We start from the raw sequence: 17050 nt of genomic DNA on the forward strand, positions 1-17050 counted from the left end.
TAAGAAGTTCATTCAGTCCTGGATACCCCGAGAACTGTCACAATTCATGCTACCTAAATAGTCAGTGATTTGAGCCCTTTCTGTATTTCTAGAAACTTGGCTGGAAGTTTGATGGCTACAGTAGCAAAATTATACAATTGTGTAAATATACAAAATATGTGACGTTATTATGACTTTCATTATCTCCATCTTTAGTACCACATCTGCTTTTAGACAAAACAGTTTATCAGATGCAAATATACTCTACCAACAGTTAAGTAAATACAAAACAGTGAGAGAAAAGGTATGCTTTATTTGAGCTTCTTTTGGCCTGGATATAATCTCATTTAGAGAAAAGAAAATTCAGGAAATAAAACTAGGCTATTGATTTCATCAAGTTTTACAGAATTTACAGACAAACAGGAGAAAACTCATGCCTATCTCACGAGCATATAACTGGATTTCTAGGTCAAAATTATCTCTCTTCCTTCAGTCATTGCACAACATGTTCTTATTATCCACTACCAAATTTTACATTTTTGCTTGTCAAAATAGCATCAGCAATGTAAACATCTGTTCCATATGTAAACTTTAAACAGTAAATGTGAACACATTAATTTACAAAAAAAATCAAGAACAGAATATCACCAAATGTATTACAATTATGGCATATAATGCATAATACTGTTTCAACAAAAATTTGCAACCTACTGAATTTATAACAAAAAGGAAGCAGAAACAAAAAAAGCATATGTGTAGTGTCACACATCAGAGTATTATTATTATAAGGCTATAACAAAAAAAATCTATGTATCCTAGGGAAAAAGTATATTTTACTGGCTAAGACAAATCAAGACTACATTTCTACTCACTTCACAACTGTAGTGTAGGCTTTTTCTTAGAACAATCTAAAATGTATCAGATATTATTCTCCTTCGCCTTGAGTATATTAATGTACATTAGTGTTTGATAGTACTAACTATAATAGGGTTCAATTATTGGCAGAGATTCAACATGTGGATTGTCAGGTTTACACTTTGGACAAGAACTGATTTTTTTAAATTGTGCTCAAATTCTTTAAAAGGAAAGGAGGGAAACAATCTGTTACCAAAAAAAGCAAAGGTAAAAAATAAACATAAAAAAAATCAATACTTGAAAGAGAATATTTTTTTCTGAATAATCACCACACAAACACAACTGATTATTGAAGAAATTAAACACTCTGTAGACTAAGTCAGAAAGAGTGAGTTTATGTTATTTATTTTATATGCTTTTTCTGTATCTTTGTTTGCTTTTTGTTCAAAATGAGTAAAGAGAAATAGTCACAAGGCAATCTAGAATGCCCAGTGCCACTACAGATTTCCTTTGTAATGTTTAACATGTCTTTGTAGTGCAAGGCAGAGTCACATTCTCAACCATTTAAAAAAATATCACATTTCAAAGTTATCATCAATGGTCTAAAAATAATATATATATAAATCATCATGGTAACCAAAAAGACTTTTTTCTTTTTCCTCTGATTATATTTCATTAAGACATTTGCTGTTAACAAATGCTTTCTTGAAAACTACACCACTTTGAAATCTAGTTAGGCAGCTTGTGCACATCACAGCATTCTGTTTGCAGACACATTGAAAAAGATAAAGGAAAAAGAAAGCTGAAATACAGTTCAGCTTGTCAATGTCTGTAATGTGTTGCATCATTTTAGGCAGCACTGGAGACGGCAAGTTTCTTCAGATGATCCATAAAGACTTGCAAGCTGACATCATCAGTCAGAATGGGTGCGCCAGACTCCTCCAAGAGAAAGTAAAAACAAGGAGAATTCATTAGATTATATTAGTTATGAAGCAAGTGTAGTTGGAAAAAAAACAATTTTAATGCACAGTATGTTCTGTAAAATAATCATTTAATATTTTTAAAAGGGCTTTACAAACATCATTTTGACAAAAATGCAAGATTGTAGGTTTACATTCACAAACGCTAAATGACGTTTAATATATTTGCATAAATTCAAGTATAAACCATCACAACTATATTCCTTCCCATCTTAAACAGATTCTGCAACAAGACAATGTGGGGAGATAATTAAATGCATTTGTGGGAAGCCTAAAGTTTTAGATAGTTGACAAATATTGAATACACATTTTATAGAGAAAATAAATAAAAAGTCATGCCATATTTCCTACACTGTTCCTATCTTAGTGCACTAAATAAGAAAAAATAGAAAGACAGAGGAATGCCTAAATTAACTAAATTAACTATCATTTAACACACACACCCAAAATATCAATGGGAAACACAAGATAGCAAACCGCCCAGGGCCTGATCCAACGCCCTCTGAAGTCTAGGGGTATGTCTACACATTGGCGTTCATGTAGCTCCAATGAATAGATATAGCTAGCTTGGGTACTGAAGCAGTGAAGCCCGGGCAGCACAAGCTTCCATATGAGTAATACAATTCAGGCGGGCTAGTACAGTCCATGCTGAAGCCCGAGCTGCCATGTCTTCATTGCACCAGTACCCAAGCCAGCTCGGGTATGTCAAGATAAGCTGTAATTACACCCCAGGATTCCCCTATAGACATACCCAAATGGAGAAGTCTTTCCATAGACTTCAATGCATGCTGGCTCAGAGCTAAAGGACAGTTCCATTCTGTGGTTCTTAAAACTGGTAATGATATCGAAAGGTCATACACCTCGAGTCAGGGGTCAAAAAGATGCTGTCTCCCCATTTTTTTTTTCTTTGCTCTCTGACCTCAGGGAACAACTTGAAGAATTCCAAGAAGCTCCCTATGAAGTGCTCATGGCAAAATACAAGCTTTAAGAGGATGAAATGAAAAAATTGAGTGTGGATATTAGAGAGACATATTTGCTTGGACTCCCTTGGGAAAGAGCCTTAGATAGCTAAGAAGTCAAGGAAACAGACAGTAAATTTTCAACATTTTAGCGTGAGTGCTATTTTTAAAAACACATACAAGGGGTTCTCTGATTTCATATCAGATCAGCCCATACAATGAGCCCAGCATTAGAAAAAAATTGGCAAATTACTCAAGTTTCCAGGTAAAAAGGCCAAAACCTGTAGTACATAAAGAAAAACAACAGACTTGGCAGCCCTGCAAACATTATGTAATTAAAGCTCACAAGACCTCTTTTAAGGTCAGTGTCATTATCCGCATTTTACAGAGGAGCAGGAGGAGCACCCCATAAACACCAGCAAATTTACCTCATTTTCTTCCAACAACTCCCTCCTTAAAACCTCCTTTGCTGTGATGACTACAAAAAACTTGACAATGGTTAGGCTGTGGTTGTGCTGAGACCACCGTCTCTCATGCTGACCTATACTGTCTTCATGTACTCCCACATCTATCTGTCCAACTATTATACTTTTTCTTACAAACTGTAAGCTCTTTGAAGCAGGGACCATTTTTTTGTTCTGTGTTTGCACAGTGCCTACCACAGTGGTGTCCTAGTCCAAGGCCGTGGCCCCTAGGCACTACAGAAATGCAAATAATAATACAGATAAAGAAAACAGACAGAGCACAGAGGTTAAGGGCCACATTTTCAAAAATGCTCACTATTTTGGGCTACCTGTCTTTGCATGCCCACCCTGATACAACTAAAACGTCATTTCAGAGACATCCATAACTCCAACTAAAGTCAGTGAGCTCAATGGGTGTTCATGACACTTTTCATGAACAGGTAACACGTGTCTAAATTAGGGCACTCAAAATGAAGACTGTTTTTAGAACTGGCCGAAGCCACAAAGTGATCAGTGGCAGAGTCGGGTTTAGTAGTTTAGTCTGAATTCGCCTCTTCTTGTGCAAGGAGCAGTAACTGGATTATAAATAGACTGTCATCAAGGAGTCAGAGTGTGACTCACCACTCCACAATTTTTACATTGGGAGAGAGCTCGACATCACCTAATAATTCACCACTAATGTAGCTGAAGACCACCTAGAGAGTAGTTCAGTAAACAACAAATCGAACACTTTGTCTACTGAGAAATCTGGGCTCTGTAGTTTACCAGTGAGAAAACTAAGTACATGAAAATTAGCTTTGTTTTTGCACAGACCGCACAAAGATGTAATTTCTATTCATTCAAAAACGTAGCACTGCAGCATTTAAATTTAACACAGGCAGATATATTGATGCCAAGAAGTTTGGAATTAGTAGAGACTTAAAACATTGTAAACAGCTTTTTCTCTTAAAAACTGTAAAATGCCCAGTCACCACCAAAGAAAAAGTACAGTTGAAAGCAGTGACAAGCACAGCTAGATATTATCTTGTATCAAGTTCAAATTAAATTATTACAATAGTTTAAAGAGTAATTTGAAGATGTACTTTCAAGTAAATACAATGAAACTCTCTATTGAAATTTAATTTTTTTTTTCTGAATATGTTTTAAATACAGTAAATGCACATACAGGGCCAAAGTTTGAAAAATCTTCACTTACAATATGATATTAAAGGGTAAACTATATGACTCATTGCCTCCTGAAACACGGTTTCAATGGTGTGCAGGTGCCCTCTTCAGGGCAATGTGGAGTATCAAATTTTATTGGTGATTTTCACCAATTCAGACATCAGCCAGAATTACATGAAACAACCCAAATAACTCAGGGAAAGGTTAAGAGCAAAATTAGTTAAGTTTAAAATTTAGTTTAAAATTGCAAAAAATGGCATATATCATGTGATAAATGGACTACTTTAGTTGGTTGAAGTTGGTTTGCAAAAGCTACTGAAAGCTAACCTTGAAGGAGTTCATGCAGAAATTATATAATACAGTGCCAATGGAAATGTGAAAAATTCTATTTTTACTTTGCAGCTGAGTCTCTGTCAATAACATTGGTAGGGGAAGCTTGCCTTTTCCTTTCTAAATAAAGAAGAGGCTAATTTGTCCAGCCTGAAATACAGTTACTTAGTTTTTAAATTGGGTCAAAGTTTTGTTTTGGTTACATTATAAATTTAACGAGATATCAAAATATTTCTCCAATGTTTCGGACTGAATATGCCCGTCATCAGACTACTTGGCAAAAGCTTCCACTGTTTTGGTATCAACAACAGAAGTGCGTACAAACCTAATGTCAGTACATTTTTATTTGACAATGCCACTAACTTGGCATTTATGCACAGTTATATTTCTTTTCCTGATATGAAGTTCAAAGCTGGAAGGGAGGATAGGAGATTGGGATGCAGAGCTGTTATGGCTGCAACAGAGTCAGGAAAGTGAATTGCTGTAGGTAGCCCTACTTCCTGAATTTCTGTATATTTAATAAGCTTTTTTCCTGGAGTTAAGACTTGAAAAGCTAATTTTCCTGGTTACTCAATGGCAGCCTGGACCAGGGGAAACCTAGGTGTCAATAAAATACTGGTGCACTGCCCAGCCCTTGTTAAACCTTAATCTCAGAGTCTATCAGTTTGTAGGACAGTTTTCTGGCACTTTTTGGTGATCAATTCCTGAACTATATTGCTGAGATGAATAACAGATTTTCTGGATGCAAAAAAATTCTTTGCCCAAGGATTAGTGCCCTCTCATCAAATTCTTTACAGTGAAAAGAATTTGAAGACAGTCTCTGATTTGGGAAGACATCTCAACTCAAGCCTAAGAGACGTTTCCAAGCAGCAAACTGGACCAATTTTTTTCAGGGGAAATAAAGCAGCAATGATGCATCTTCTCTTTAATCTTGGTAGTTTTAAGTAGCAGCCAGGAATACTGTATTTTTTCTCATTTTGTATTAACTGTGGCTACTACTGCCAGTATGCAGCTAATATTTCACTGTGTCTAAAGCTGGGAAACTGAAGATAGAAAAAAAATATTCCTTCAAGCATATTCACCAATGAAATAAGCTTAGCACAATGTTTTGTATCCTTACCTGTCCCCAGGCATACATGTTGTTGTGAGTCTGAGAGGGATTTACTTTAGAAAGCAGGAAGCGGGCCTTGGAAAACATAAACCAAAGGGGAAATAAATCACTACATTTAAAAAACAAAAGAAATCTTATAACCACAGAATTTAGTCTTGATTATCTGAAGCAAAACATGCATGGTTGTCATTTTCTTAGTATTTTGTTTTTGGTAAAGTTAAGTTTTTGCAGGGAAAAGTGAGTAAGCTCTAAGTGATGGTAAATGTGAACCAAAATGCAAAGATCCCTGGATTCCATAGCTACAACACACAAATAATCTGAGATGTTGACAACTTTTCAAAGTTGTGGAAAATTTAATTAAAAAAAAAAAAAACCCTAGTAAAATAAATGTAAATAATAGAATATTAAGAAATGTTTCAAAATCCAAAAATTAATGCAAGAATAATAGTGTCTAAAAAAGGGACTCAAACGTTAAGTAACAAGTTACTTCTACATACTTATTTCTGTCAGAATTTCAACCTCCTAATTGCTAAGTCACCATCTATATATCTATCCACTAAATTTGTTTTAATAATTAAATGAACGTTTATAATATCTTTAATTTAGACATTAATAATACCTCATTTCTTAAACCTATGTACACAGTTCATCATACCTGGCTTCCTCCATGCTCTGTATCAATGTACCGGGGCATTGGGAATCTGGAATGGAGAATTTCCTGGGCATCATCTATTGGAGCTTGTAAAAGATGGCGGAAATTTTCATATTCTGGCATGTCTTGGTAGCCTGACTTGCGCCACTGAGCTATGGTCTAGAGAATAAAAAGTTTAAAAAGCATATCATCATCATCATTTGTATTATCATAGTGCCTGGGATCCCCAGTCATGGACCAGGACACTAATGTGCAAGGTGCTGTACAAACACAGAACAAAAAGACAGTCATCCATTTTCACAATACAGTTGATATAAATAGGACTTTCAGAGGGGAATGTTCCAATGTCCTCTACGCCACCATTCTTGCCCTCTTGCTAGACTTTGCTCCCTCCAACTATTAATACCTATTAACTTATAAAATTGACTCTCTAAACACAAGATCTAACAATATGTGTATGTAACAAAAGCAGGTAATATAATCTTTTACTTGTGTAGCCACTGTCCTTGCCCATACTTTTCCCCACTTTTGTCTGTCAGGCAGAGGTGAAAGTAAGCCGGTACACCGTGCCGGAATGGACTGGCTTCTCCGGCGGTGATTTAAAGGGCCCAGGGCTCCAGCCGCTGCGGGGAGCCCCGGGCCCTTTAAATCACCACCGGAACTCTGGCAGCCAGGCTTGTGCGGGGATTTAAAGGTCCCGGAGCTCCAGCCCCTGCGGGGAGGCCCGGGCCCTCTAAAGGGCTGCCCGAGCCCCGCTGCCAGAGCTCTGTCGGGGATTTAAAGGGCCCGGGGCTCCCTGCAGCGGCCGGAGCCCCGGGCCCTTTAAATCACCGCCGGAGCCCTGCTGCCGCTACCCCAGCCCGAGCTCTGCCGCCCCGGGGTAGTGGTGGCAGGGCTCCCGCAGAGATTTTAAGGGCCTGGAGCTCCGCGGCAGCCAGAGCCCCGGGCCCTTTAATTCGCCCACGTGCCCCGGGACTCCCAGCCACCTCTGCAGCTGGTAGCGCCGGGGTGATTTAAAGGCCCTGGGGCTCCCAGCCACAACCAAAGCCCCAGGGCCTTTAAATCTTGAAAGGCCCCGCCTCCTCCGGTTGAGGCCATGCCCTGCTCAGGACTTTGGTGTACCGGTAAGTTCTTTAAGTTACTTTCACCCCTGCTGTCAGGCTTAGCTGTGCTAAATTATAAACTTGTCAGATCAGGGACCAATCTTATTGCCTGCAAAATTTCATGCACACCTAAGGCACAGAAGAAATAAATATTAATAGGAATAATGTATCCACAAGTACAAAAAAAAACCATTTTGCTGTTCTACATAAAAATTTAGCATGCTCATATCATGTAGGACAAGTTTTAGCTTGAGGTGTGTGGAAGAAAATAAACCTTAGCCCCCCCTTGAAAAACAGCATTTATAGCGGAAATAGCAAATAATACCAGGTGCCACTATATTAAATCACATTAGGCCATAATCCTCCAAACATTTATATACATGTTTAATTTTATGCATGCAAGTAGTTCTATCGGGTTCTACTCATGTACACACAGTCGAAATACTGTAGTAAATGCTTGCAGAATTAGAGCCTTAGTTTGGTAACAGAACATTTCTACAATGAGCAGGATGTATACATAAGAATGACCGGATCTTACCTCTCCATGATAAATAAGGATCTGGAAAAAGGTGTCCATAAGAAGAATGCGATCTGGCAAAATGCTGCTGCTATCAAGAAGAACAGGCTAAGATAAAGGGAAAAAAATTCAGCTGAATATGCAGAACAGAGTAATCCAAGTATTTTACAAGCCTCTTTGAACAGATCACCAAGCAATGCTTTTCTTTAGACTGCTTGATTCCAAATATACAATATTTCAGGAACACGTAATGTAAAAAAGTAAATACAGAAGTCAAGAGCTGGGAGAATTCTTTGATCACTGTGCCTTTGCCTTCTCTTTCAAACACCTCCATTTTATCAACACCATGTCACCAGGCACATCGACAGCAATTCCGGGCCCTAGGGCAGAACAGTCAATGGGCACCCTAGAAAGGGATGGCTGAGGTTTGATTCATGCAGGGTGCGCTGGAGCCGAGCCCCACGCTGCTGCTGGCCCGGCATTGCCACATGGGCGCAGAGCTACCACGTGCAGCGGCTGGTATACACACGCACAAGTCGCGGACGCGGTCTGCCTCACATTTGGGCAGTGCTGCGCCTGCGCTGCTGCAGCCCAGCGAGCTGCTGGCTGTGCTGCTGGGCGCACACTTCCAGCACGGACACGGCTTCCACGTGCCAGCCTGGCTGCCTTCACCGCCACCAATACTACCCTGCATGTCTAGGAGCCCTGCGGCCTGCACGAGCAATTTAAAAAAGCCCGGGGCTCCCAGCCACCTCCGCTACCTGAGCGCCTGGGCAATTGCCCCCCTTTACCCCCTTCTCCCCCGCCCTTTAAAGATGCTTCAATGTTTAAAGAAACAGTGGTCATCCTAGAATATATTTTCCTTACAGCCTTACCTTTGCAACTAGATAATAGTACTATAGTATTGTCTATGCTGCCCTATCCTCTGTAGATTGAATACCTAAGCCTATATGGATTCTGAGATACCATTACTTAAAAAGGCAACTGGAAGGCTTTTAAGGTGGCCACTTTATGTTGGTGTCATGTTAGGTAACAGGATACATCATGATAGCGATACCTAAAAGAATTGAATTTACAAAAAAACTGACAAAGAAAATTGTGGCTAGACTGATGTCACTTTGTAGTATGGAAGTCTATCCACTGAAAAAGCATGAAGCCATTATAACTTCAATGAAAAGACAGGGTCAAATTCACTGCTGGCATACATGGGTGCAACTTCATTGACTTCAGTGGAATTGTTTCACACACTAAGACTGAATTTGACTCAGAATTCTTCTAGATTACTAGCTTTCTCGAGCAGAGACTGTTTTGTATCTTATCTGTTCCAAATACACACATGCACCAAATAATTTATTAAAATCATCCAAGTATTATTCTCTATGTACAAAAGTTGTTTTAAAATGTTTGCAGAAAGGTTTGTGTTTCATTTGACTATTACCGTAGCTTCTGGTAAATCTATTTAAAAATGGAATGCAGGGCACTCAGGATATGGGATCTGTTAATAGTTTGGGACTAATAAGTACTAAAGCTTTGGAAACTCGCCTACATTATATCTAAACTAGCCAGAATTCTTGGGTTTGCAAAACTGGTTGCAATACGGGCTAATTAACTATAGTCAACTGTATGACAATGGAAGGGGTCAATTCTGAGTGAGATATGTGGTGGGACTATGATATCACCTTTCATAAACAGCCTTGAAACTTTGTTTTTCCTAGTAATTGTGTAAAATCCTTCACACCTATTAAAAAGTAAAACCTAGTGTTAAAAATAGATTTACACCATAGGGAAAATCCGGATGTCATTGGAATCAAAGACAAAACTCCCATTTGACTTGAAAGGGGCCAGAATTTCATCCCATGTGTCTTGGTTTGGAATGCCATCATACAAAAAATTGAGTTATGCTCTCAAGGTTATTGTGCAACAATCAGATCTCATTGGTCACATAACTGCCTTGCTCACAATTTTCTGTTTTATATAAAATATATTACACACACACACACAAACACACACTTTTACACTTTCACAGGCGATAATGCATAAGGTTGTTTTAATACGTACATAAATATCTGCAACACGGCCATGAATATAAAATCCCACATCTAGTGCACTTTTGCCTTATAGTTTAATTAAACATTGTCATACCTCTGGAGGTCCACTGAAAGAGTAGGCATAGAGGATTGGTTGAATCATGATAAGTGACTGGGTTAGATCTTGACGCATGAAATGATGTCGATAGTATGAACTCTCATCGGGGCTGTTGTTAAAGACTTGCAAGAAAGGAGATCTCCTTAAGTGAAACATAAACTGCAAAACAAAAAGTCCAACAGGGTTGGACAAATAAAGTGGGAAAAAATCTGTTTCCAATAAAATTATCACACTACTAGATAGTGCAACATTAGAAATGTACCACTTACAAAACTGCTTTCAAATAATTTAACATTGCACTTCTCTATGAAAATAAAGTAAGGTCACTCTCAAAATGGGTAGGCACTAAAAGGAGAGTTTAACATCTCTTCTCTCCCCTATATTTATACCTGAAACAGAATACTCTATACTGTTATAATCTTTACTAAAATAGCAGGTGTAAATTAACTGTACAGTTTTTAGGCGTTAGTGTACTATGTTTTAAACACAGAAACTGGGCAAAGAGCAGTTTTACTAGTAGAAGGAATACAATTATTATCAACTGCAAATTTGGACCTTTTAAAAGTTTGGACCTGGAAAGCCCAAACCCTTTTATTGCTGCACCAATCTTTCTTCAGTGCAGCCAGTTTACACTGAAGGTGCTCTGAGGTCAATGGAAAATCCAGATGCAACAGGGTTTAACATTGCTCTGGAAATGGTTATTTACTAAATGTACAATTCCTTTTAAGCTCAACTGCATTAAACTAACAAAACGTCAGTGAATTGTTTCCTCTCATCAATTTATTATTTTTAAGTAGTACATGAAAGACATCACCAGAGCAATCCTGTATAGCATGAAATTTAAAATATTTGTGAATTTCTTTTTTTAATAGCTGTCCCCCAAATCTATTTAATATTATTATTTGTATTACAATAGTACATAGAGGCCTCATCTAAGAACAGTCCTCCATTATGCTAGGCACTGTATAAACACATTGTAAGAAACAGTCCCTGCCCAGAGGAGCCCTAAACAGACAAGAAGAAAGAGAGTGGGAAGGGAAAGAGGCATAGAAAGGTGAACTGACTTGCCCAAGGTCACACAGCAAGTTAGTGGCTGAGCTGGGAAGAGAACCCAGGTCTTCTGATTCAGTCCCAATCCAATGTCCTATCCCCTCCACTGCCTCTTAAATCCATGCTTTTCCCCTAATTATTTACTCTTTACCTTTAACACCTTCTTTCTACTCACCTGTGGATAAAGTGAGAAGGTTTCTGAAAATCTGAAGGAGCTTGGATCATCTTTGTGATATTCTCCAAATTTCTGACACTGAAGGAAAAGAAAAATGAAACTAAATTAGTATGGCAGCTTTGTTTATGCCACTATTCTATTTTCAAATATTTCATTTTATAATCAATATTTTTTCCTTCCCCAAGTTTCCTTTACTGTACAAACGTGGTCCAGGATGAAACATGATACAAATGCTCTTCTTGGCAAGTAATAATTTCCTTCCATATTGGGTTGTGGAGTTGTTTTTTTAAATCCTCAAAGAGGAATTACAAAATTAAACGTTCCCAGAAAAAAATCATTACGACAGTTGTAAATAATTATAACCTACATGTGGGAGGCAAACTTAATAAAACACTGAATAAAGTACTAGCTGAAAAAATTTCACCCACCTCCAGTCACAGTACAGTAAGACTGACATTACTAACAGACAGCTTAGAAAATTACCACAAATTTTAACTTTGGCAAAGGACTTCTCTAAGGATGCATTTATTTGGTGCTTGCATAAGGAGTTAAATGAAGCTAGAAATAGCTTTTTGCAACTATCTAGATGTAGTTTAACTAGTATACAGGCATTTAGACAATCCATAAGAAACCAATTGGGAAGAGGGAGGCAAAAGAGGGGGAGTTTCAGCCACTGAAGATTCAGAATGTATTTAAGCATATACACTTCTCAATATACTCCCCAAGTGTAATCAATTTCTTTTCATGTCTTATGTGTCCATCCTAACTGTGGTAAGCTACACTTCAGCTTTCTTGGTTGCAAAATTAGGCTGAAATGCATACTTTTCTTCTTTCTCTCCACCCTGACCCAGCTTGACATTTCTACTCCCCAGAGCTAAATCTTTAATCTTATTTTAAACTTCTTGATACTTGGCTGCTTCAGAGCAGTGACTCTGTGCTGAGAGTTGAACACATACTATCTAAAAATCTAACGATACGATACTAACTAAAATCATAACTACTTTAATTATTTAAATAGGAAATCTTCGTTAGCGATGCATTCTTGGTGGTGGTGGTGAAGTATTCAGTCTCTCTGTATATAGTATTTACAGATTGCCACTGGACGTATGAATTACTTAACAATGTAAACTTGGAGAGAAAAAGCTGATTTCACACTTTTAGCATGGTCTTCTTACCAGTCGTATCAGCTGTCTGTCCAGCCACCTAAGTACATCAGGTCCTTCTTCTGTCTCTGCCCTATAAACTGCCAATCTGGCCATAAGAATGGCAGCTGCCTCTTGGTCAAAAGAAGCAGCGATGTTTTGGATCTGTGTCTGAGCATCTGCCCAGCTGTAAAAGAAAAACAATCATTTTACCATATCTAAAGGAAAAACATCCAGACTCAGGATATTCTATTAAAATTAAAGCAGATAGCCTAGCTGTAGCAATTTCAGAACAGACAAGCCCATGTTGGAATTCCAAGATCTTAGTTCGGGTGGACTCTTTACTTCCCAATTGCCCCTTCTCTTTTCAGAATTCTCCTAATTTTGAATCAAAATGCAGCTCCACCCACAAAAACATAATGTAATGTCACTATTATTATAAGTCATTTACATCAAAAATGCTGAATTATGAAAGGAAGGTTATAGAAAATGTTAAATTGAAAATTAATCACACATTCTGATTCCTAAAATAATAAATTTCCTTGTGCCCCTCATTCTGGGTCTTTGTGTCATTCTGTGCCCTAATTTTGGGCCCTTGCAGATTGTGAGTACTGTATGCATACAATGTCTGTTCTACTGAGTACTGAGAAGACGTTAATTAAATATAATAAGTGTAAGTCAATCTGGGACTCATGCTAACAGTGACTGCCAACACCTCCTTTGATAAGGGGAATCTACCACCAAATTAAGCATGCAATAATCTGCCCAATACTAAAGAAAACACCACTCAGTGTTGCAAACTGCCTTCTTAATGTCTAACCTCCATTTTCTAAGCAAACTAATTGCGACGCTAATTGAACCTATGAAACTGCAGGTGAGGGTTTTGGTGGTGGAGGAGCAATTGTATATAACGACCTTCTGATAGATCTAACATTCATATATTTTTAGATCAGAAGGGACCATTATGATCATCTAGTCTGACCACCTGCAAAACACAGGCCATAGAATTTCACCCAGAGATTCTTGCTTCATCTACAAGGATTTGGGTCATTTCCATTCAGCCCTGCAACTTCTTGGAAATCGGATGCCCTATAGCTCTTCATACATAGTGTCAGAGGCACAGTCCCATCATTGCAATGTGCACGGTACATCCAAAAGCACTCAATTGGTTAAATAACTGAATAATTCTATTTGAAATGCAACAGATGTGTATCACACCATTGCTAAATTAATTCATCACAATTAAAGCTTACTTTCTGGCAACTGTGGTTACTCTGATACGTCTCTGTCCACTTGAATGCTGGTACTGAGTCACAAACTGGATTGCACCACGTCCACCTTGAGGAATTGGAGCATTGTGCTGTGTTTAAAAAAAAAATTAACAAAATCTCACTAAGATTCTGTAGTATAATCATCATATTAGGATTCCTATCACTGCCAAAATCCATTCTGAAATTAGAAATTATATGAAAGAAGCTACTTTAATAAATCTAATATGCTCAGTAAATGTCTAGTGGATAAAAAATGTAAGCCAGTAAACTCTCTGTCAATCTTGAGCTATAGATTTAAGTCCAAAATTTGTCTAACTTTAAAATTACAGTCATCTAATGGAGAAAGTCCTACATTACAAAAAATCATCATGCCAGCTGCAAGGTTTTAAAGAGACACTGTTGATTTGAAAAATCCAATTTCGGTATAATTGTTTTTTAACCTACCAATAACACCCAAGATTACTATAATGGAAAGGCGTTAGAAAAGCAATATGCTTTTTTTCCTTTTTGTATACTTGATAGCTTTTGGTGTGTAGTGATAGGATTAGTTCACTTCACCTAAGTTAGGTGCGAGCTGGGGAAAAGATCTGGAAAGAGGATGTATTGTCAACTCATGATTTTATTGCAAGTGTCACAATATTGGGTGGTTTTACTTAAAGTCACAGGTTCCAGGTTTGTGTGATTACATGAAAGTCTCAGCTATCATTAGAAAAAAAAGGTTCTAAACCTCATGTGTACTGTGAAATGCTTAAAAAATGTGACCCAATTGCGCGGTAAAGGCTCAAAAACCAAATGGCATACTCAAAGAACCCAAAACATTTTTTAATTCATAATTTTTAGCTACTCTCATGATTTTTGGGGATATGGCTCATAATTTTGTTTTTTAACATTTGGAGTTGGCAATACTGAAGACTTCCTCCTTAATATCCTAAGAGGAAACTATTGTAAAATATATACGTTCAATATTATTTTGAAACTAGTTAAACTACCCAAATATTTGCATTCCTGAAAGATATAAGGAAGTAACTTTAGTGTTGTTTGTAAATGTTACCATTGTAAAGCACAATATGGTGAATCAATGTCTGATACGAGTAATTCCTTAATGGTACTGTATTCTCTATGTTAAGGGTTTATTGCTTTAAAAGAGTTAAAGCAATTCTATTTTTAAAGATTAAAAACAACTGATAATAAAACAACAAACAATGTACAATTATTTGTCATTGTCCCTTAAACCAGAAGTAGTGAAAATGCTGAACAATAATTTACAGCACAGTGTCATAGAAACTGGAATTCTGATGCAAACTGAAATTTCAAAGCCCAGATTAGTAGAGTCACAGTACAGTATATAACTGAGTGATATACAGATTTCTGTAAGCTCGAAAGCTTGTCTCTCTCCACCAACAGAAATTGATCCAATAAAAGATATTACCTCTCCCACCTTGTCTCTCTAATATCCTGGGAATCAATACAGCAACAACAACGCTGCATATAACTGGTTAAGTGTGACTCTTATACCTTTGAAAGAAGTATCCATCACTTTAGTTTTCAAAATATGCCTGACATTAAGTGGATGCTGAGAAGTGTTAGTTTATTAAATCATCATTTTACACACTCTTCTGTGTAAGGTTGACTTTTAAAACTATGTTAGCAATTGTTAAATCGTAAAACAATAGATATGATTTACAAAAGATTATATACACGCACGTACAGAATGATCACTGGCTAATGTTGATTATATGTTCACTTTTCCCCATATCACAGTATCTTCTGGTATGCTAAACTCCCTATTGTTTCTATGAAACTTTTTGTGACAATCATATTTCAGTAGAAAAGGAATGCAGTACGATCAGTGCTGCAAACATCTGGGTTAAATCTATGTTTCAACTCAACTGTACAAAAGAACACAGCATACCAGATATTAATTTATACAGCTTAAACAATATGAAATGGGGGAAATACACTGAAAACATCATACTCCGCAACTGAAGGGAAAAAATAGCAGTTTGCCTTTTTCTACAAACTAGGATTTCTCAAATGAACTGCAGTACAAACCTAACAGAAATAGAAGTAAACCATAAAAAGAAGACTACCTTGTTAAATGTAAATGAAGCATACGATACACCTCTAACATACTATAAATTTCTTGGGGGTGGCTGTCTAGTGAAAATTCACAAAGAGGAAGGCAAATTATATCTAATTCACCTTAATGAAGGCTGATATCATCCTAATTTTAAAAACAGAGGCTTAACATTGTATTTATGTGACACCTTTCATGTTGAAGGATACCCAGAGTGCTTTACCAACTATACATGAATCATTTCACCTACCACTGAAATGCAGCAAAAAATGAGGTATAATGATGAAGCTGTTCAATAGGAAAAGCAATATTACACAACAGTTTCAGACAAGAAGGGAAGAATAATGTATCCAATTGCAAATGCAGGGAGAGTAAGTGGGTAGAATGTAGTTATTCTAATAATTATGCAGGACTTTGGCACTTTTTGCAAGAGTGTAAAAAAAATTTAGCTCCACAGGAACTTTAATAAGTAAATTTAAAGTAAATGTAAATCATCAATCACTGAGCCGGTCGCTTTTCAATTTTTATTTCACAAAAGCTGACTGTCATATCTATTCTTCCAATGCTTATAACCACTTACTGAATCTAAAAGATTTTCATACCTTCTCATTTGAATTAATCTTAGCTTTAAAAATGAGGATTGCTACAAGTCTTGCTCAGAACTTATTTTGCATCTCTGTTCTCTCCTACTATATCTGGGTGCAAGATACAGATTGTCATGTTTGAAATCTTTGCCACAATGGCTTGAAGAAACAGCCTTCTCCCTCTTCAGAGATGAATGGAATAAAACTTATGTTTTCTTCAAGTGTTGAGCATTTCCAATTAATCCATAACCCTTCCAATAATTAGCAATTTAAATATGCTTCAGGAATAACAAATGTAGATTTTCAAAACCCCTATCTAGACTGAAAGAATAACCAGCAGTTTGATAGTAGAATTTCATACAAAGGACCACATTTTCAAAGTTATGTGGGGGCAGCCATTTGTGTACATCTAATTTACACATGTAAATCAGATGTTTGCTCATGCAGATAGCAAGTAATTGGCCAAGTATGTACATAAATCCCTGATTTATA

General features: G+C 37.2%; 1 protein-coding gene across 2 annotated transcripts in view; it reads right to left on the reverse strand.

Moving 5' to 3' along the window:
* Nucleotides 1-272: 272 nt before the first annotated feature.
* Nucleotides 273-17050, reverse strand: part of SEC23A (SEC23 homolog A, COPII coat complex component) — a 61500-nt gene continuing 44722 nt past the window's right edge. For both annotated transcript variants that reach the window (XM_054026063.1, XM_054026062.1), the window contains exons 13-20: nt 13880-13986; nt 12660-12813; nt 11485-11562; nt 10257-10418; nt 8136-8222; nt 6498-6653; nt 5852-5917; nt 273-1773 (exon numbers count right to left, since the gene is read on the reverse strand). In XM_054026063.1, coding sequence (XP_053882038.1) covers nt 1684-1773; nt 5852-5917; nt 6498-6653; nt 8136-8222; nt 10257-10418; nt 11485-11562; nt 12660-12813; nt 13880-13986 — 900 coding nt within the window. In that variant the 3' untranslated portion in view covers nt 273-1683. The remainder of the gene's footprint in view (nt 1774-5851; nt 5918-6497; nt 6654-8135; nt 8223-10256; nt 10419-11484; nt 11563-12659; nt 12814-13879; nt 13987-17050) is intronic.

This window comes from Malaclemys terrapin, chromosome 4 (assembly GCF_027887155.1).
Source record: "Malaclemys terrapin pileata isolate rMalTer1 chromosome 4, rMalTer1.hap1, whole genome shotgun sequence".
Lineage (NCBI taxonomy): Eukaryota > Metazoa > Chordata > Testudines > Emydidae > Malaclemys > Malaclemys terrapin.